This window comes from Macrotis lagotis, chromosome 5 (assembly GCF_037893015.1).
Source record: "Macrotis lagotis isolate mMagLag1 chromosome 5, bilby.v1.9.chrom.fasta, whole genome shotgun sequence".
NCBI lineage: Eukaryota > Metazoa > Chordata > Mammalia > Peramelemorphia > Peramelidae > Macrotis > Macrotis lagotis.
The window spans coordinates 11,425,839-11,448,861 of NC_133662.1; the positions used below are offsets into that span (position 1 = coordinate 11,425,839).

Here is a 23,023-nt window from a genome sequence, read left to right on the forward strand (position 1 = left end):
TTACTCTTATTTCTTAACCAGTACCAGGCAGTTTTGATGACTGCCACTTTATAGTATAGTTTTAGATCTAGTAGAGCTAGGCCAACTTTGTATTTTTTCCCATTAGTTCTCTTAATATTCTTGACCTTCTGTTGCTCCAGATGAATTTTGTTAACAATAAAATAGTTATTGGTATGGCACTAAAAAAGCAATTTAATTTGGGCAGAAATGTGATTTTTATTATATTAGTTCCACCTAACCATGAGCAACTGGAGTTTTTCTAATTGTTTAGATCTGACATCATTTGTATGAAAAGCATTTTCTAATTATGTTCATACAGTTTCTGGTTTTGTCTTGGGAAGTAGATTCCCAAGTATTTTATGTTGTCTACAGTTATTTTATTTTTTATTTTTTTAGGTTTTTTTGCAAGGCAAGTGGTGTTAAGTGTCTTGCCCAAGGCCACACAGCTAGGTAATTATTAAGTGTCTGAGACCAGATTTGAACCCAGGTACTTCTGACTCCAAGGCCAATGCTTTATCCACTATGCCACCTAGCCGCCCCACTACGCCACCTAGCTGCCCCTGTCTACAGTTATTTTAAATGGAATTTCTATCTCGTGCAGTGGATAGAGAACTGACCTTGGAGTCAGGAGGATGGGAGTTTGAATCCAACCTCAGCCATGTGATATTCACAGCAGCTGTGTGACCCTGGGCAGTCACTTAACCCTGATTGCCTCATTTCCAGAGTCATCTCCATATCTGGTCACTGGATCCATATGGCTCTAGAGGAAGCTGTTGACTTAGCACAGCACCCCCCTCACTCAAATCCAATTCATATGCTTGCCATGACATTACCTCCCTGATGTCATGGTCTTCTTAGAGATTGAAGGACAACATTATCAATTATATTTTGTTGATAAAGTAATTTTCCTTAAGCCTAGATCCAACTGTGATACTGACGATTGACATCTTTTGCTTCTTTAGGAAAATATAGACTCTTAATTAGATTTTTGAACCTTTTATAACCTCTTTCTAGTCTCACTCACATAAGATTGTCCCTTCAGCACTCTTATGCAGCCAAAGTAGCTTTCTCTCTTTTTTTCATCTGTGCCTTTACACTGGTTCCTCATATCTGGAGTGTACTCCTTCCTCATTTCTCCCTTTCAAAATTCCTTTCATCAAGCTTTTTTAGATCCTCCCAATCTACTTTGTATTTAACTTTTTATATTCTTTTATATGTACTTGTTAGCTCTCCTTTAGAATATAAATTTCTTTTAGAATTTAAACTTCTTGCACATAGGGATTTTTTTAATTCTTTGTTTTGTATTTCTTGCAATGAGCACAATGTCTTGATTGTGTATGCACTTAATAAATGTTGATTAATTGATTGAATTACAAGTTTAAGACATGGTGGGAAAGGTCTCTATGAACAGTAGTTGCAAATTTTATAAAGATACTAATATGTAGTTTGGAAGTTAATATATCTATAGTTTGGAAAGGACATAGTTGTGGAGCTCTGGGATGGGAATCCAGGTTTTAGACTTTGGTCCAATAATTTTTTGGCTTAATTGCATGACCTCTTCTAAATGATTATTTGTTATCACAGTAATCCTTAATCAAATGAATGCTGTATGTCATGTTTTTCATTAAAGACTGTTTATTTCTGTGGATTATCTTGGTTTTTTTGTAGCTTCTAAGTAGCTTATTCTTTATTGCCCTTTGATTTTTGATTATCACTCAGTTAACCATTCCTCTTAAAGTAAATATTTGGTTTTAATAATGAAACTTTTCATCAGTAAGAATTTGGATATGAGTTTATTACTGCATTAGATATTGTAAAGGAACAGCTGGATTCTCTTTATGATACAGTGTTATTTGTAATTTCTTAGATAGTTCCACAATATTTTAGGAGGAAATGCTGAAATAAAGACCTAGATTGCCTTTCTTTTCAACTTATGTAACTTCTGGTGGCCTTCTTGGATGGAAATAAATAACTATGGGCTATAGTTTTTGTTCTTCTGGAATGCCATATTTCAGCTCAGAGCAAATTTTTCAGCAGTGCAATAAACCTTTGAAAATTGGTTTATAATGGAAATGTCGACAGATCATTAACTATCATGCTGCCAGAGCACTGCTCAAACATAGGTAAAGTTGTCCTGTGTTGCTAAGTACAATCAACTGTGGAATTGCGTCTTTCTTGTTCTGGCTGGTCCCACAGAGAAGCAGCATGTGTGTTGTGCTGTACAGTTAGTAATGAGGAAGCTCAGGCATCACTTTTGACATAGAGGAGTCAGATAATTTTGGAGGGAAAGAATGTGGTGTAGACCATGCTGATACTGATAACCTGCTTTCTTTTTGCCATACTGGAAAAGACCCAGGGTGAATTTAACATGATGCATTTAATCACTATTCCAATTACAGGGCCACTGAAGCAGATCAATGTTTTCTTACTACCAATTCTTTGGAACTCCTAAGTCATAAAAAATAATTATTAGGCATATTGGAAAGTCTCAATGCAACAGAAATATGGATTCTGGGATTTTCCAATGGCTCTGAATTAATAATGGGAGTGCTATATGGACATACATTTATTTCTCTGTGCATCGTATTACAATTTAAAGAATCAGACTTCATTACTAGGAAAATTTGTGGAATGTCTCAAGATAAATTTAAGAGAAATAGAAAGTATGTTAATGTTGAAAAAGCTCAAGGGCACCTGATCTATAAATTATGGATTAGAAAAGGGTATGGACCTTACTTTTGGGAACTTTGACATTCTTTAAATATAGATAGCAAGGGTGCAGGTAGATTTTTTCCTAAGAAACAGTAGCAGCCCATTAAAATTAAAGTTGACAAGTATCACTTGTTTCTATCTTCTTCCTCTAGCACAATGCTTTGCATGTAATAGGTGCTTATTGAATGGAATTATGAAGATTCAGATATGCTGCACTAAAAGCATCTTCTCCATACATGAGAAGAACATACCGTTATTGTGTTGACTTACCTAATATTTGATCTTTTGCATAAAATGTTATATATAAACCATTATACATCTGATTTTTTCTTTGGGGAAGATACTAGACCACACTAAAGCAAACTAAAGATAACAGTCTGTCTCTTACACTCACACACACACACACACACACACACACACACACACAGACTGACTCTCTCTCTCTCTCTCTCTCTCTCTCTCTATATATATATATATATATATATATATATATATATATATACTTTGAAGGTGAGCATAGGTGCTGCCTAATATCATATTTAGAAGGTTAGGGTTTCCATGAATTTTCCCCATTGACCATTTAACCTTATTCTGGGTCTAACATCTTGCATCAACCCGTTTATTTTTCATAGGCTTACTGGTGTTCCTCAGGAATATTTTGAGGAATGTCATTTTTGAATTTAAAAAAAAAATCAATGATCCTAGGCAAGTAAAAATTCTGTTATGGGTCCAGATTGGACTTCTTTGTTTTGAAAGGTCAGCTATGGACTTGTTGTTTTGGAGAGGAATTGTATTTTACAGGTTGAATGCTTCTAACAAAGTTTCCAGTTAAGTGTACACACACACACACACACACACACACACACATTTATGAGATCAGAAAAAATACTGTGGTACTTTTTGAATTTGTAACTTAAAACATTTTTTCTTCTTTTTATTTTTATTTTTTTGTTGTAAGGCAGTGGGGTTTAAGTGACTTGCCCAAAGTCATATAGCTAGGTAATTATTAAGTGTCTGAGGCCAAATTTGAACTCAATTTCTGTGTACCCCAGGGCCGATATTCTATCCACTGTGTTACCTGCCCCTTAAAAATTTTTTTCTTAAGAATTTGGTATTGGAGTATTCTTCTTTGTCATTTATTTCTAAAAAGTCAGACCTGCTAATTTTTTATCTTGTCTTATCATTAAGAGGGTTTTTTGAATATATTGAATTTTATCTTTGTCTTCTCATTATATAGTATTAGACTTGCTTTGGATTAATAGTGTCAGATAGAACTGAATCCTATCACTAAACAAAATAGTGGAAGTTGTTAACAGACCTTAGAAAGCCAATTTAAATGAAACAAGGGAGCTTATATCTTGTCTAAAGTGAAGTAAAAGTAGTAGTAAAATTAATATCCAAGTTTCTGAACATCAAGAGCTTTTCATATAGCCTCTTCTTTCTTTGAGTTAGTGAAATGCACAGTGAAATGTCTGTGAGGGTAGTTCTAGTTTTTGCCTTTGTATTTCTCATTACTGACAAAGGTGTCTTGAATTTATTCATTCAGTAATCTTTGCAAGGATAACATTTATTATCTACTGTGTGCCAGGCCCTGTGCTAAGGAGACAAAAAGAGGCAAAAGGCAGTATCTCATAGTATACCTTACCTTGAAATTTACAGTTTAATTAGGGACTTGAAAGTTTAATGAAACACACATCAGATGCTTAACAAATGCTTGTTGAATTGTATCACAGTGAGAGAATTGTTAGGTAATATGTATGGTTATTATGTAGAAAAGTATTTTTGAGGAGATTGGTCTAGCTAAAAGTTTTACTGTAGTAAGAGTGAAGATTACTTAAATTTTTTATTATTGCTAAATACTTCCCCACTTACATATAAAAAATTAGCAATTTAAAAAAATTTTAAGTTCCAAATTCTTGGCTTTACTTCTGTCCTTTCCCCCTTCTTGAGAAAGAAAGCAAGCCCTTTGATTTTGGTTATATTTATAGGTTATACCAAACATATTTCCACATCAGTCATGTTGCCAAAGAAAATCCAAACATAATAAAACAGTAAACATAAAGTTAAAAAAAGTATGCTTCAGGGGCGGCTAGGTGGCACAGTGGATAAAGCACCGGCCCTGGAGTCAGGAGTACCTGGGTTCGAATCCAGTCTCAGACACTTAATAATTACCTAGCGGTGTGGCCTTGGGCAAGCCACTTAACCCCATTTGCCTTGCAAAAACCTAAAAAAAAGTATGCTTCAATCTACAATCAAAGTACCTCACTTTTCTTAAGGAGATAGATAGCATTTTTCATCATGAGTCCTTTAGAATTATCTTGGATCATTGCCTTGTTGTGGATAGCTAAATCTTTCATATTTGGTCATCCTTATAAAATTGTTCTGACTGTATACTGTATTCTTTTGGTTCTCCTCTACTTTGCATGAGTACATACAAGTCTTTCCAGGTTTCTCTGAAACCATCTTGTTTGTCATTTCTTGTAACATGGTAGTATTCTATCATAGTCATATATCACAACTTGTTTAGCCATTTCCCAATTATTTAGAATATCCCTTCAATTTACAATTCTTTGCTATTTCAGAAAGAATTTCTATAAATATTTTTGCATAAGTAGGTCCTTTTCTTTTTTCTTTATTCTCTTTGGGTTCCAAACCTAAAAGTGGTATTACTGGGACTGTATAGCTCCAAGTCTTCTCCAGAATAGTTTGATCAGTCCACAGTTTTACCAGCAGTGCATTAGTGCTTCAGTGTTTCCACATCTCCAACATAATTGCCAATTTTCCTTTTCTGCCCTGTTAGCCTTTCTGAGAGCTGTGAAGGTACTATCTTAGAGTTGTTTAAATTACATTTCTCAAATCATAGTGATTTAGAGCATTTTTCATGTGACTCTTTAATAGTTTTGATTTCTTCTTCAGAAAATTGCCTATTCATGTCCTTTGACCAAGAACTGGGATTTTTGGCTGTTATTTTTTATTTTTTTTTAGGTTTTTTTTTTTTGCAAGGCAAATGGGGTTAAGTGGCTTGCCCAAGGCCACACCGCTAGGTAATTATTAAGTGTCTGAGACTGGATTCGAACTCAGGTACTCCTGTCTCCAGGGCCGGTGCTTTATCCACTGTGCCACCTAGCCGCCCCGTTATTTTTTATAAATTTTACTTTGGTCTCTATAAATTTGAGAAATGAAGTCTTTATCAGAAAAGCTTGCAAATTCTTTCTCTTTGCACCTCCCCCGCCCTGTTTTCTTTCTAATTTTGACTGCATTAACTTTGTTTACAAAAGTTTTTTAGTTTTATATAATCAGAAAAATTTTCACTTCCTGGAATTTCCTCTATCTCTTGTTTGATCATAAACTCTTCCCTTATCCCTAGATCTGACAGGTACATGCTCACCTAGTTTTCTTTTGATAGCATCCTTAATGTCTAAATCATTTATCCATTTTGACCCTATCTTGGTAGGGTCAGAAAGTGTGAGATATATTAATCTTTGGCTAGGTGCCTTCTTGAGTTCGTGCTCTGGCAAAAATTAAACAACTGTCTCCAATACATAGTCCATACTATGGTACTTCTGTGACCTTGTTCACTCTGTTCTTTGTTTCTGTAATGCTACTCATTTTTCTATCTTTGCCTGTTGAATTTCTTGTTCATCCCATTCAAATGCCATTTTCAAAAAAAGTTCCCTTAATTTTGGTTCCTCCTTCTATTTGACCTTACAGAGTAGTACTTTGCACATCTTGCATATAATCATTGTATTATAGTCATTTGTTTGTGTCAGTTTTATATGTGTACTATACAGTCTTATCAGAGACCTTTTTTTTTCTAATTGAATTACGTCGAATTTTGGAACTTTGTGTCTTGCTGAAGTATTTGCATCTTCATGTAGATTAAATATAGTTGGAATCTTGAAATATCAGACTTTTCCATGCCCACAATTAACTGTTACTTGCTCCACCATTTATGTAAGAAAACAATGGAATCTTATTTCCTTTATTTTTGTCAGTCTGCTATAATACAGGGAAGTGTTGTGCTTGTGTATGCTCCTTTACATGAAAGAGAAAACATTTAATGAAGTGATTAACATCTGCCAGCTACTGTGCTTATAAAAAATGGGGATATAAATACAAAATCAAGACAGTTAAGAAATAAAGGATTTAAGCAATCTAAGAAAAAGATTGATCAAAACATAAATGAAGTTACAAAGAAAAAAATCTTGAAGCCATGTCAGTTTTATAACTATTCAAAGAACAGTTAATTCCAAAATTATATTATACTCTTTGCAAATAGAAAAAAATGGTTCACTAAAGTCTTTTTTTGATACACATATAATCTTGTTACTTGAGCTGAGAGGTAAAGTCATCGTGAAATTAAAAATGATATACCATTGTTTATATTCATCATAATAAATATTTACACAAAAATTTCAAATGCATTATTAATCAAGTCATCAGCAAAAAAATCAAAACATGATACACCATAATCAGGTTGGATTTATGTCAGGAATGATTAGGAAAAATATAAATATATCATGTTAATAAGAACAATAAAGATCCTATTTAGGAAGAAAAAGGTTTTGAACAATACTCATTTCTATTAATATCTAAAAAGTTGATAAGAAATTGAAAGACTTTTTTCACAAGCAAAATCAGTGCTTCTAGGATAAGAAGGGAAAGTACTTGAATAGAGAAAAAAAATCTTTGTATCATTTTTCTAATAAGGGTTTGATATTCATCATATATAAACAATGATTAACAGTGTGACTCCAGTCTTTTTCAATTTTAAGCCATTAACTAAAATATCTTATACATATAAACTTTTTTTTTTTTTTTTTTTTTTTTTTAGTTTTTGCAAGGCAATGAGGTTAAGTGGCTTGCTTGCCCAAGGCCACACGACTAGGTAATTATTAAGTGTCTGAGGCCGGATTTGAACTCAGGTACTCCTGACTCCAAGGCCAGTGCTCTATCCACTACACCACCTAGCCACCCCCTCATATAAACTCTTAAAGCTTAAAACTGCACTAAGATTAAAAGCCATTCCACAATAATGATCAAGTGAGCTTAACAAATACTTCTAAGAATTTCACTTTAACAACCACATGAAAGTATGTTAGGTCTTTACTAATAAAAGAAATGCAACTCTTGAGTTGTATCTAGTACCCTGTAAATTGACAAAGAAGACAGAAGATAAAAATAGGATAGGTTATCAGATACTAAGTTATAGTATGTTGATGAAAGCAAAATAAAATGAATGTATCCTTTTACCTGGTGATTCCTGTTAGGCTACTATTAGCCTAAGACATTCTTCTTGCGTACCAAAATATTTACAGCAGCCCTTTTTGTGATTTGTGTTCATTGATAAAGGGACTGGTTTAAACAAATCTTTGTGATATGTAATTATAATGGAATAATTACTATAAGAAATAATAATTATGATGAATATAGAGAAAGATCTATATGAACTGATGAAGTTAGCAGAACTAAGAAAATAATACATAATTGCTACAAAAATAATCAAAATTTAATCTTCTAAAATTACAAAGATAAGTATGGCTTGAAAGAAGAGAAATAAGAAAACATTTCAACCTTCATTTGTAGAAGGGGGAAGGTCTTCAAATGTACTTCACAGTACATATTTCAGACTTGATGTTTTAATCAGTTTTGCTGATTTCTATTCTCCTATTTTATTTTTTTCTTTCCTTTTTTGATGGGAGGGTGTAGTGGAACAAATTAAATATACAGCATACTGAACAAATGGATCCTAGTAGCCTAATGTTCAATAAATTTTATTACATCAGCTATGGGATGGTAAGGATTCATATTTAGTAAAAAACTAGAAAACATTCTGACAAATCAGATGTAGATCAACACCTCACTGATGAACAAGATACATATTAAATCCTTACATGACTTGGGTATGAAAGTTCACATCATAAAACAATTAGAGAAGCAAGGAAGAAATTAACTTTTGAATCTTTGGACAAAAAGTATGCATGACCGAACAAGGGATAGAGAAGATCACAGAGAATAAAAATGTAGACAGTTTTAATTACATAAAATTAAAGGTTTTGCCTTATCAGAACCAGTTTAATTAAAATTAGAAGGGAAACTTAACCAAGAAAAGCATTTGCAGTAAATTTGTCTGATCAATATTTTTCTTTTTTGGCAAGGCAGTGGTCACACAACTAGGTAATCATGTATCTGAAGTCAGATTTAAACTCAGATACTCCTTACTCCAGCGCTGGTGCTCTATTCACTGCTCCACCTAGCTGCCTTGATACAGGTTTTATATTATATTGTATAAGCATTTGGTTCAGATTATAAAAATAAAGACCATTTCCCAGTAGGTACATGATCTCAAATTGTGGTCAAGCCATTGTTAAAGAAATTCAAACTTATCAGCAGCCATATGAAAAACAAATGGCATAAAGTTAGGACCAGGTAGTTTTCAAAGCAAAACAATCTAAACTCTTAAATAATTTTGTAGAAAGACAAATGTTCCATATTGCCTTATAATTAGATAAAATAAAGGCATTGCTGATGAATGAATGGGTTAAGCCATTCTAGAAGGGTATTTCAGAGTGTAACCAAAAATTCAAAAAAAATATGCAAGTCTTTTGACCCAACAACTTTGAAAAACTTAAGAATTCCCATTTTAAGAATTCATTACAACAACCAATTATAATTCCAGGGGATCAGTACAGAAGTGTGCTACCTACCTACAGATAGAAATTTGTTGGATTCAGGATGCCAAGTGCAAGATACATTTTCAAAACATGACCAAGGCTGAATTTGGTTTGCCTGACTAAATAATTGTTACATTGGGAGAGGAGGTGAGAAAGAGGAAAAAATGGTGATTGGATCCCAAATTGTGATTGGATCTATAGGATGTTTAATCATTTTTTTTTTGCATGGAGGAATTGATTTAATTTCTTATTCCAAAACATGTATATGTGATTGCTTGTTTTCAGTAGTTTCCTAGATGAAAATGTAGAAGCATTGTTTATGATCAGCCAAAGTACAAAGCTATAGGTGGTGCTCAGGATGGGATGCAGTTTGTTATTATTGATGTTGTTATTATTGGCAGCAACAGGAGTTTAATGAATTGCACCTATTTAGCCATATTTTAAATTTGTCCCTTACGTGACTGATAACTATTATTTTAGGCAAATGTCTAAAGTATCTGAGGTATAATTTGTGACTGAATATCTTCAAAAAGCAGCTGATGGGCTCATGTAGGAATAGAAAATATTTTCTTTTATCTTACCAAAAGTGCACTTAATTTGTCAGCCAGTTGATGGTAGGGAAAATAGAACATTACTGGAATTCTTATCAAGTTGGTCTTAAGCCCACTACTTTCTAATACTTCATTTATGACTTTGATGAAGAAACCCGATGTGGTCATTAAAAAGGCTTATAATGTCCAATTGGATGGATAGCTATAGCACAGTGGGAAAGTGGATTAAAATTAAGAATTTCCTTGACAGTTTATAAAAGTTGTAGAAATATTACAACATTAAGAAGAGCAGAATTAACTTTTAAGGGAAAAAATGTGAAAATTCAGCATAACGGGGTGGCTAGGTTGCCCAGTGGATAGAGCACCACCCTGGAGTCAGGAGTACTTGAGTTCAAATCTAGCCTCAGACACTTAATAATTACCTAGCTGTGGTGGCTTTGGGCAAGCCACTTAACCCCATTTGCCTTGCAAAAACCCAAAATAAATAAATTAATTAATTAATTTGATTCAGTTCTCTATATATTTAAAAAAAGAAAATTCAACATAAGCTTATGACTGATTTTGTAACATTTGCAGGAAAAAATAGACCATTAAAGTATACATGAATCAGGAATGTCATTTCCCTGATATGAATGATATTGTTATATAGATAATAGAATGTAATCTGAAACACAAAACAGACAACCCTGATATTCAAGCCCTTTGATATAAAACATGCAAAAGAAAAAACCAACCGAAGAGTCACTGAAAGATTTGAGATAAAGGAAAACTGATAGACTGAGATTTTTAGGTCCTCTTGTCTGTCAAGTAATATTAGATTAGGGTAAAGAAGACTGAAGTCAGCATAGCTTTAAAAGTAATTTTCCAATACATAAAAAAATTTTTTATAGATAATGATAGTAACTAAATTTTTCCATGTATTAGAGGACTTTTTATTACAGTAGGAAATATTTAAATTAGTCAGTGATAATTAATGATTTGAATAATTGTAAAAAAAGAGCTTGTGATAGTTAAACATGAAGAAGGCTAGTTGAATTGTGGTTTATGCAAAATCTTATGTGAAGTACAGAATTATAGTCCAGATGACCTTTCAAATTCCCTTCGGTGTATGTAACAACTATACAGAGTATGAATTTTCCTTCCTTTACTAACTTGTTACTCTTGTTTGCGTTAATGAGTGACCTTGGTTACTGAGAAATGGAAACTTGGTTAAAGTTGAAAATCTTGAATGTGCTCATTTCTGTATCAGAATACTTATCAGGTGTACAGAGAATTATGGTCTTTTTTTCTTGCCGTTCTCTGAAAACTTGAGTACTAAACTTTTCCATCCTCATTTTCTTACTACATTATCAGTTGCAGTAAGGGAATATCAGATGTTCTTAGTAATGTAGTCTTTTATAAAATAGAAAACCATTGTAACTGTAAAAGAGAGGATAGAACCCTTAGCATCCATAGTTATTATTTCTTTAATTTCATCTATATTTAGGGAATGCTCTAGCAGTACTTTCTTTCTATTTTAACAAGCAGTACCTCTTGTAATTTGTGCCTATTTAGTAGTCACTTTTATCCTCTTTCCAGGTACCTGAAGGGTCTTGTACTTAATTTTATCAGTCATGAAGGTGCCCTTGGTAGCAACCTTGTTGTTTCCAACTATAAAAATAACTTCTCATCCTCCAGTTTCATGGTTTATCAGACAAAAAAATAGCTTCAACTCTTAATAAAATTATCTTTTATTTCATCTAATTTTACTTAAATGTGAGTGCCACAGCCAGGTGACCTAAATTAGCTTAATAATGAAAGGAGATAAATGCATAGCTGTCCTCTGTAAATAACTAACTACTCATTGGCTCCAGAGATTGTAATAGTTAATTTTTCACTGATGTTTTTGAAGTTTTCTCAAGCATGGAAGAATACCTTTCAATTTAATTCAATAAACTCCTAGTAAGGTGCTGGGAATACAAAGACAAAGCAATCTCTGCCTTCAGGGAGATTACATTCTTTTGGGAGGTGGTTTGCAATATGTACCCCAAAATAAAATGTGCACATTCTCTTTTAGAAAGGTTATGGATTTATCTACATCTTGCTTAAATGTGACAGTCATTCCAGATATGTGAAAAAGTATTTGGTAAAAATGCTTTTGTATTAATTCTTCTTTACCCTAACCTCTTCAAATTTTCTAAAACTGCCCTTTTGGTTGATATATTGAATTTTTGTTGTGTGGAAATAGCTTTACTTACAATTTTGTAGTGAGTATATGGATTGAGGGTGGCTAGGTGACGTAGTGGATAAAGTACTGGCCTTGGAGTCAGGAGTACCTCGGTTCAAATCCAGCCTTAGACACTTAATAATTACCTAGCTGTGTGGCCTTGGGTAGGCCACTTAACCTCGTTTGCCTTGCAGAAACCTAAAAAAAAAAATCTGCATTGTAGCCAGATCCTGGGTGGTTAACTCTTCATTTTGTTTTAGTCTTTATTTTAGATTGATATTCTTTACTTACTCACTCATTCATTCATTCATTCATTCATTACAAATAATTTTTTTATACATTACTAAAATATTCTTGTTTAAGAGTAAATAATACCCCTTCCCCGAAGAAAATATAGACCTGCATAAGCGATAAAGTAAAGGGTAGAGGAAAAAAATAAAATTAAAATAAAAAAATAATAATAATTGTAGATATGGCCAGGTGGTGCAGTGGATGGAGCACCAGCCCTGGAACCAGGAGTACCCAAGCCCAAATCTGGCCCCAGACACCCAACAATCACCCAGCTGTGTGACCCCATGCAAGCTACCCCAGCCCCATTGCCCTACAACCCCCCCCCCAAAGACCCAAAATAAAATAAAACAGCAATAACAATAGTAGGGGCGGCTGGGTGGCAGACAGATCACTGGCCCTTGAGCCAGGAGCACCCAGGTCCAAACCTGGCCCCAGACACCCAACAATCACCTAGCTGTGCAGCCCCAGGCAGGCCACCCAGTCCCATCTACCCTACAACACCCCCCCCCCCCCAGAAAATAACAATAATAAAAAAAGTGCTTCAATTTGTGTTCCAACACCACGAACTCTGTCGTGGGTGGATCACATTCTTTATGACAAGTCCATCACAAAAGTCACTTCCGTATTTCTCCACTGTTGTCATTGCTGATCGCAACTCCCCCCATTCATACCTCTCCACTACCGCGAACTATATTTTCTCTCTCCTTTCACTCTGTCTCTGCTGTAGGGTAGTTGAGTGGCGCAGCAGACAGATCCCTGGCCCTGGGGCCAAGAGGCCCCGAGCCCACATACCAGCCCCTACTCAGTATTCACCCAGCCCCATGGTCCCAGACAGGCCATCTAATCCCAGCCCCTTGCAAGAAGTAAAAAAGTAAATGTGTTTTATCTGACCACTTTTCCTCCCATGGTCCGTCCTCACCTCCATCACTCACATTCCCCACCTCCCTGTCCCCCTTCTCCCCACCCCCCACCACCACAGACGTCTATACCCCATTGAGCATACATGCTGTTTCCTCTCCTAGCCACCTCTGATGAGAGCAAAGATTCCCTCATTCCCCCTTGCCCTCCCTCCACATCATTGCAATAACTCACTGCAACAAAGAAAAATCCCATTATATGAAATATCTTAGCCTATTCTTCCTCTCCTTTTTCTTTCTCCTATTACATTTCCCTTTTATCTATTGACTCCATTTTTACACCATATTTTATCTTCAAATTCAGTTTTCCCCTGAGCTTCATCTATAAAAGCTCCTTCTACATGCTCTATTAAATGAGAAGGTTCATATGAATATTATCAGTATCATTTTTCTATACAGGAATACATGTAGTTCATCATCATTAAGTCCCTCATATTTTCCCCTTCTCCAATTTCTATGTTTCACCTCAGTCCTGTATTTGAAGATGAAACCTTCTGTTCAGCTCTGGGCATTCCAACAGGAACATTTCAAATTCCCCTGGTTCATTGAAAATCCATCTTTTTCCCTGGAAGAGGACATTCAGCCTTGCCTGGGTAGTTTATTCTCAGTTGCATTCTAAGCTCTTTTGCCTTCTGGTATATTATATTCCAAGCCCTACGAGCTTTTAATGTAGTTGCTGCTAAATCCTGTGTGATCCTGACTGCAGTTTCACGATATTTGAACTGTGTCCTTCTGGCTGCTTTTGTATTATTTTCTCTTTGACTTGGGAGTTCTAGAACTTGGCTATAATATTCCTGGGGGTTGTTTTTTTTTTTTTTTAATCTCTTTCTCGGGGAGATTGGTGGATTCTCTCCATTTCTATTTTGCCCTCTGCTTCTAGGATATCAGGACAATTTTCCTGTAATAATTCTTCGAAAATGATGTCAAGGCTCTTTTCCTGGTCATAACTTTCAGGTATCTCAATAATTTTTAAATTATTTTTCCTAAATCTGTCTTCCATATCAGTTGTTTTTTCAATGAGATGTTTCACATTTTCTTCTAATTCTTCATTCTTTTGGTTTTGAAGTATTGAGTCCTGATTTCTCATAAAATCAGCAACTTCCCTCAGTTCCATTCTTTGTCTGAAGGATTTGTTTTCCTCAGAGAGCTTTCTTATCTCTTTTTCCATCTGGCCAATTCTGCTTTTTAAAACATTCTTCTTCTCAATAACTTTTTGAACTGTTTATCCATTTGACCTAAGCTGGTTATTAGTATGCTGTTTTCTTCAGCATTTTTTTGGATTTCCTTGACTAAGCTGCTGACTTCATTTTCGTGTTTTTCCTGCATCTCTCATTTCTTTTCCCAATTTTTCCTTTATCTCCCTCACTTGATTTTCAAAGTCTTTTTTAAGCTCTGTCATGGCCCAAAGTCCAATTTCTGTTTTTCTTGGAGTCTTTAAGATGTAGGAGCTTGTGCTTCCTCATCTTAAGACTGAGTGGTTTGATCCTTCTTGGGCCCACAGGCAAAGCATTTCTCAATGGTGTTCCTCTTTTTTCTTTGTTTACTCATTTCCCTAGCCTGTGCCTGGTTTTGGGGTGCTTTCTGAGCTTCTGAGTATTAGGGATCTCCATGTATCAGGCTCTGTCTTCCCTCCTGGTCTGTGAATGACCACAAGAGTACCCCTCTGCAACAGGGCTGAGGTGAGGGGGGGCCTACTGTTCTATGGGGGGTTTCTAGACTGTGATCAAGATCTGAATGTAGTCAGAACCCCAGAGTCCTGTTCCAGAGACAGAGGACAGAGTTCTGCAGTCTTTCTCTCTTCACTTCTCTCCCTAGGTTCAATGGGCTCATGCCCTGGGGGCTCCTGCTTACCTGCTCCGCCTGCTTCTGGTACCTGGATTTGGGCTGCTTGCTGTGTGCCCTGAGGGCTGGGCTTCATGTGCTCTCTCTGGCAGAGGTTCCCATGCTGTTCCCCTAAGTTGTGCCTGGTGCTCCCCAGGGTGTAGATCAGGAAATTGCCCCCACTGCTGTGAGCCTTGGCTCCCAGCACCCTGGGGCTGCCTCCAGGAGGCTGAAGTTCCTTCCCTCTGATGGGCCACCCCTCTGACCCTGTGGAGCTGAGCCTTTCTGCTCTTTTCTACGTTACCTTGGGTTGGAAAATTGCCTCACTGGATCCCTCTGTGGATTCTGTCTCTTGAAAATGTAGTTAAGAGTCCTTAGCTTATAAGTTTTGCTCCAGAGTAACTAAGAGAGGGTCGTCTCCTGTCGCCATCTTAGTTCCTCCCCCTCCAGATTGATATTCTTGCTTATTTTCCTTTTAGAGAGATACTTTATTACTAGTTATAAATCACTACCAAGGGAGCTGAAAGGAGAAGGAAAGAAGATTAAACTCAAATTTTGTCTATTTCAAATGTTCCCATTTTTAGATAATAGTGAATGATTTGGACTCTTGTGGCCAGAATAATCAGAGGGGGAATGCTTTTTATCAGTAGTGATCATATACTACAGTTATTTTAATTTCTTATAATACAACATTTTCATTAACGGGCTGTACAGTTGCAGTATATGCATATTGTAGGTATGATAAATTCTGTGAAGTGGTCATGTAGTTTAATGTTATATCTATTTTCCTGATCACTTAATAATATAGAAACTAACTTTTTTGTTGATTATTTTTGAGTTTCAAATCTTCATGAAAATTTTTGTTTTTCTTTTTTAACAGCAGTTAATCAGAATTTTTCTCCAAATGCATGATCTAGCAAAAAAGTATAACAGTATATAAATATTTTGTTATTCTCTCCTCTAAAGAGAAAAGTTTGTTTTAAATGAGATTTTTTTTCACAACTTGAATCTGCTTAAGTATTGTTTTTAGTTAGACATAGCATATTTCTAAGATTTGATAGTTATGGGATTAGCCTATAGTTATATCTTAATGTACAAATCTTTTAAAAGTTTTTCTCCTCTTCGTATTATGACTTTTTGCCCTTTACCCCACTGCAATTTGTTGTACAAACTGGTCAGTGCTTCTTTTTCTTTGATGTTTGTGGCTATTCTTGCATACCATTCCAGATACCCTGTCATATGATACTAATCTGAATTTTTTAATAATTAATATGGGAAAACAGCATAGGATAGAGGACAAAAAAGAGCTGTTTTATGTTTGGATTCAGTTTAGGAAGCTTAAAAAAAATCCATTATCTCACTCCTCAAGGCAAGGCATATGACCCTGTAGTATACTCAATTCTGATCATCACCTGCCTCTTTTAAATATAAAAATAAACACCTAATTATAAGATTAAAAATAAACAAAAGCAGCCATAATACTTAGGTATCATAGATATATTTTTAAAAAAACTAAAATAAGCTCTAAATATCCAATGTTATCTGGACTTTAGCATCTGGACTTTACTATTCTTGGTAAGAACTGGTATCCAGTTTTATCAGCTTTTTTTCTTGGTACTTTTTACTTCTTCCTTTTGTAAAAATTGTTTCAACATTATCAAATGATAACATTTCAGACAGTCTGGATGGACTATTGAAAGCCTCCTTTGTCATTATCAGCTATGATATCATCCGTTTAAGCTGGGTTTTTCTTTCCCAACTTGAGTGCTATGGCTTGCTACTTTCTAGCATATTAAGGAAAAGTAGACCTTTTAAGTAGCAAAATGCAGGCAGATTTTCTCTTAAGGTGATTCTCACAAAATCATATAATTCTGAAGAGCCAGGTTCACAATAGATTCTAGGCTTACATTGCGCTTGAGAGCTTGTGAGCTTGCATACCTGTGTGCATGAATGTGTGCCTGTGGTAATTGGCTAGTATGTTTGACAATTATAAAGTATTTGGATTCCCTTGGTAGATTGACCCTTATTTGGTTTGCTTTTTAATGAAAGCAAATGCATGTTTTCTGAACCATTTACAGCCTAAATTGGGGTTTTTGCTAGGCAATGGGGTTAAGTGGCTTGCCCAAGGCCACACAGCTAGGTAATTATTAAGTGTCTGAGACCGGATTTGAACCCAGGTGCTGGTGCTCTATCCACTGCACCACCGAGCCACCCCTACATCCTAAATTTGGAAAAAAAACATTATTCTAGAAGAATAGACTTGATTTTAAAGATAAAACTATCTTACGGGACTGCCAGCTGTCAGTCACTTCAGAGTGATAGATGCTAGCAGTCCTATGAACCAGATAGTTCATCATCTCCATTTTACAGATGTGGAAACTGAAGTTCAGGTAGTAAGTGCTAACACCAGAACTCAGATCTCTTGATTGCACATTTAATGTTCTTTCTTTTTTATTATTTAGTTGTTTCTATTTTTTAGTTGATAGTTTTTATCCCAAAATTTGCTATTTGATAGCTACATGAATTGTCACAGTTCTCTGAATGACATTTGAGAATATAGGATCTTTTTTTTTTGCTCTGTGCAGATCAGTGATGTTTATGGTCCTTGTCTGGGGGGTGGGGGAAGAATAGAACTTAATTTCTTTAGTAATCAAACTATAGGCATCCCTATAGGAACCCTAATGGAGTCCTCTTTTCTAACTCTTCAGAGTGTGGAATGAATGTTCCTCACAAATAAATGAACTTCTTTTATGTGCTATTTCTTCTTATGTTACAATGTATGTACCTTGAGGAACATGGACTCTTTTTTTGTTTTTATTTCCCTTGTTATAATACAATACAATGCAATGCAATATAATTCTACCTCCTTGGATAGTATCTGGCCCATAATAATCACCTAGTAAATGCTTGTTGCCTTTTTATATGCTTAGGTAAAGGTAATCTTTGTGAGATTGAGGGGACATTGAGGAAATTCTACTGTGCCATTTTTTTGGGGGGTGAAATTTAAGTGTTAGAAAGTATTATTTGCTGATTAATACAAATTGATTTGAAATCCCTTTCTCCCCCCCCCATACTTTTTAGCAATTGTATTAGAAATGGCAGACCTGTCAATTCCCTATAGCTATCATTGATATTGCTTAGACAAGAGACAAGAACTGCATCAGAGCCTGATTCTCAAGTTGTCTTAACAACAACAACAACCAACAACAACAACAAAATATTCCCTTGAGAACCCTTTGCTAACTTTTGGTTTCTCATTGTTGATGGGGTACTTCAGGGTTCTCATATACCTGACAATGGAGCTAGTGATTTACTGCTGAGGGGGTGGAGATCAGGGTGAGGTCAGAATTTTTTCTCCCAAGTTAACAGGATGACTCAATATTTGGGAATTCCTCATAACTTTTGCAGCAGGAGAGAATGGAGGGATGTGTGGGATAACTTGACAGAGGAATGGAACTTTTGGCTAATTCTGTTGTATGTATGTATATTTCATTTTATTTGTATATGTGAGTTATACTGACTGGCTGCTAGGTAGCATGTAGATAGAATGCTGAACTTGGAAGGACCCCTCATCATCATAAGTTTAAATTTGACCTCAGACACCTAGCTGTTGTGTGACCCTGTTTATCTTAGTATCCTTAGCTGTAACATGATCTGGAGAAAGAAATGGCACATTATTCCAGTATCTTTGCCAAGAAAAATCCAAATTAGGTCATGAACAATTGAAAACGAATAACAACCAATTTTTTTTTGATTTATATTTGTGAAGTCCTCAACATACAATTGGGACATGTTATCCTTTCTTAATTTCACATGATCCCTTTTGATGCCGTAGAATTTTCAGAAAATTGTAACACAGTATATATACAGTCTATATATGCATAACCATAGTAATCACTTATATTACTTGCTTCTCTTTGAATTAGCGGTTTTAGTTTTGTTTATGTAAAAACTTATATAATCAAAATTGTCCTTTTTATGGTTTGTGATGTTCTTTATCACTGGTAGGTCATGAACTCTTTCTCTATCTGTAAATCTGACAGGTAATTTCTTCTTTCCCCCTAATTTGTTTATGTCATCCTTTACATCTAAATCATGTATCCATTTGAAGCTTAGTTTTGGTATATGGTATAAGATTGCTTTAACCTTTTTCCAACAATTTTTATTAAACAATGACTTCTTACCTCAGTTGGACTATGGGATTTTCAAACACTTAAGATACTGTGATTATTTGCTTCCATATATATTGTGTGGGTGTGGGTGTGTATATGTTTCATTTAGAAAAATTAAACTGGAAAGTCAAAGAAGAGAGATGAACAAAATTGAAAACAAAATACCCATTGAATCAATAAAACCAGGAAGTAGATTTTAGAAAGTAATAATAAACTATTGGCTAATTTGATTTTTAAAAAAGGGGAAAGACAAAGTTACCCTTGTGAAAAATGAAAAGTGAATTGACTCAAAATAAAGAAATAATGGTAAATATTAATTGGTCTAATTATATGCTAATTAAATTGACAATCTAAATGAAATGATTAAACATTTACAAAACTTATAAAAAGCCCTGATGAACAGAGTAAGATCCTAAATAGTCAGTTAATGAGCCATGAATGAGCTTCACAAAGGGAGGAAAAACCAAGTTCAGATGGATTTACAAATGAACTCTAAACAGTTTTAAAAAGCATTGATTTCAATATTACAAAAGTTATTTGAAAAATAGAAGAAAAAATCATTTCTAATTCTTTTTTATGGTACTAATATGGTCTTTGGTATCTAAACTAGGGAGAAATTAAAACAGAAAGAAGCCTATAGACCAGTATCCATAATGAATCTCAATTTGAAAAATTTAAGTGATATATTTACAAGGAGACTATTCACAAAGATTATCCATTTTGACCAAGGTTGGATTTATACTAGAAATGACAGAATTGGTTCAATATTTGGAGACATAATTAAACATATCAATAATAACAACAAAAATTATGATTATGTCAATAGAGAAATAGTTTTTGTAAGGTATAACACCCATTCCTACTAAAAAATCTTGAAAGTATAAAAGTAAATGGTTCTTTCCTTAATTTGATAAATATCTATTTAAAATTAATAGCCAATATGTGTAGTAGGATAAACTAGAGACCTTTCTGGTTAAGTCAGAGATAGAGCAAAGGGTATATATATTTAATCTCTTGAAATTATTTGCTTAGCATTATGATAAAACTAAATTGAGGGAATAAGGATAACCAAAAAGTCAATGCCTACTAGATTCCTGGCACTCTCAGTATTGTAGAGAGAAAAGATAATCCTTGTCTTCAAAGAGCTTGTTACAAGAGGAAATAAAATACTGATTATTAGTTACTATGATGGTTTAGTTATAGAATTCTGGAGACCTTTCTAGTTAAGCTATTTTAATTAATTAATAAATTAATAATAATTTTGTTTATATAATTTATTTAATATAATATTTTTAATCTCTTGAAATTATTTGTTAGCATAATGATAAAACTAAATTGAGGGAATAAGGGTAACCAAAATGCTTACTAGGTTCCAGGCATTCTCAGTATTGGAGAGACAAAAGATAGTCCTTGTTTTCAAAGAGCTTACAAGAAGAACCAAAATACTGATTATTGCAGTTACTATTGTGGTTTACTTATGGAATCCTTTAGAGTAAACTAAAAGATTAATGGAAATAGGTAACAACTTGAGCAAATTTGAAGGTTACAAACTCAAAAAAATTATTAGCATTTCTGTATATTCCCAAGGAAATTCAGAAGAAAGATAAAGAAAGAGAAATTCTATTTAAAAAGCTATAGTACTTGGGAATATCTAATGTTCCTATTTACAAAATTCTCTCTCTCTCTCTCTCTCTCTCTCTCTCTCTCTCTCTCTATATATATATATATATATATATATATATATATATATAATGACTTTTAAATAATTAGGGAAATATTCATTGTGGGAATACATTAAGCCAATATAATAAAAATGACAGTGATATTGTAATGAATTTATTTTCATCCATACCAGTCAAACTACTAAAGGATTGTTTTATAGAGTTAGAAACATAGATAATAAAATGTGAATTTCTAATGTTATGGTTTAGGTTGGCAAATAACATGGTAGGGCAGAATTTTGTGTCTTAGAGTGACTTTCCCAAAGGGACAGAGGATGGCTGTTTCTCACTAGACCAAGTCAGGGACACAGACTTAGAATTGGAGCAAAATTATATAGCACTAGTTTATTGGTTAATAAAAAGAAGTTTCCTTAACCACAGGAAGACAAAGACATTCCAAAGGAAAATACAGGATAGTCATCAAAGGAACAACCTGGATTTAGAAGAGCATAGTTCTCCATTTTGTTAGTCATGATAAAGAAGTCTGTAATAAGTGCCTCAGGTCCTTGCTGTTTTTGTCTTTGGGCTACCAGGAATAAATGCAATCTCCTAAAGCTGAATCAATAAACTCTTGAGGACAGTTTCATTACCGTTTAAGACAAAACTAGCATAGCCTGTATGGGGTAGAGTTTTAAGAAAAACTATCCTAAGTGACAGACCCTTAGAAAGTACAGCTCCTAATAACAGTGAAGCTATTTTCAATGCTAGAATATGTGGGATTCCTCTTAGATTCAACTCTTAAAAGATGAGAACATATGGTGATTATTTGTCATCACATTTAAGTTATCCTAGTATAGAAAACAATTTAGGCATTTATCCATTTAAAAACATCTTTTGTCTTTCCTTGGCCTAATTGGCCAAAACCTCAGGGAGGTAGCTGTCAGGAGTAGCTGGCAGCAGGTGTCCTTTCTTTGGAAGATATTCCAAATTTCCTAAGCTGCTGTAAATATTTCTTTTTAAATTTTTTTAAAAAAATTAAATTTATTTTTTATTTTATTTAAGGCAATGGAGTTAAGTGACTTGCCCAAGGTCACATAACTAGGCAATTATTAAGTGCCACCTAGCTGCCTCAATGCCACCTAGCTGTCCCAGTAAATAATAGTGACTTGTAGTCTGTCCACTGAAGTAAACCCTATCCTATAATCTGATAATACAAAATCAGACTTCAGATTTGAGTCAGGGTTAAATCTTAGAGTATGATAATATCAAAGGACTTTTATACTAAGAGACTGTTTATCAACCTTTCTCTGAAGCTTATCATTGGATAATATAGTCTATCTTCCTTAAGTTTAGTCTTTAGGGCTTAGGAAACATATACAAATAAGTATAGAATAGCAAGATTATTACTGTATCCCTGTGGAGGTATAACTAGACAACTGCTCATTTGGTGAGACTTGCTGTTTATTTAAGCCAGATGCCTGGCCAGTAAATATTCTGCATACCTGCCCTTCAAATTCCTTGTGTATTGATTAGAATGATACTGAATTTTTAGCTCTTTTCTTTTTTTCTTTTTGTTTTGTCCCAGGTCCAGCAAGACTATGAATCTCTGTTCCAAATGCTTTGCTGGTAAGTGCAGTAAAAGGTGTTTTTTTAAAAAAAATTTTTGTTGTTAGAAAATCTAAATCATATGGTTGGCGCTTCCTTTGGGTGAATGCATGGGGTTTTGTTTTCTTAGTGTTTGTGTGAAATCAGAGTCTCCTCACTTTGGAGCTTCATTTATTTGTTTAGTACTGTTGAAACACTCTTCAATGTGTAATGTAAGATTCTCTTGTGTACATATAGTCCAACAAGTTTTGACTTGGTAGAGCTTACAAATGTCTAAACTGACCTTGAACTATAAAACTCTAGTTTTAATATAGCAATATTTTCAGTCCTTCCTGGTTTGAATAATTAATTCCTTATATTTCAAATTCAGGAATATATACCATAATATTTATTTCCCTTAGCTGTTCAGTTAA

At 34.4% G+C, this 23,023-nt stretch overlaps 1 protein-coding gene across 3 annotated transcripts in view; it reads left to right on the top strand.

Annotated features, from left to right (window-relative positions):
• The window catches only part of ZFAND3 (zinc finger AN1-type containing 3), a 348,505-nt gene that overhangs the window by 47,570 nt on the left and 277,912 nt on the right, over positions 1 to 23,023 (top strand). For all 3 annotated transcript variants that reach the window (XM_074236842.1, XM_074236840.1, XM_074236841.1), the window contains exon 2: positions 22,591 to 22,631. In XM_074236842.1, the coding sequence (XP_074092943.1) occupies positions 22,604 to 22,631 (28 nt within the window). In that variant the 5' untranslated portion in view covers positions 22,591 to 22,603. The remainder of the gene's footprint in view (positions 1 to 22,590; positions 22,632 to 23,023) is intronic.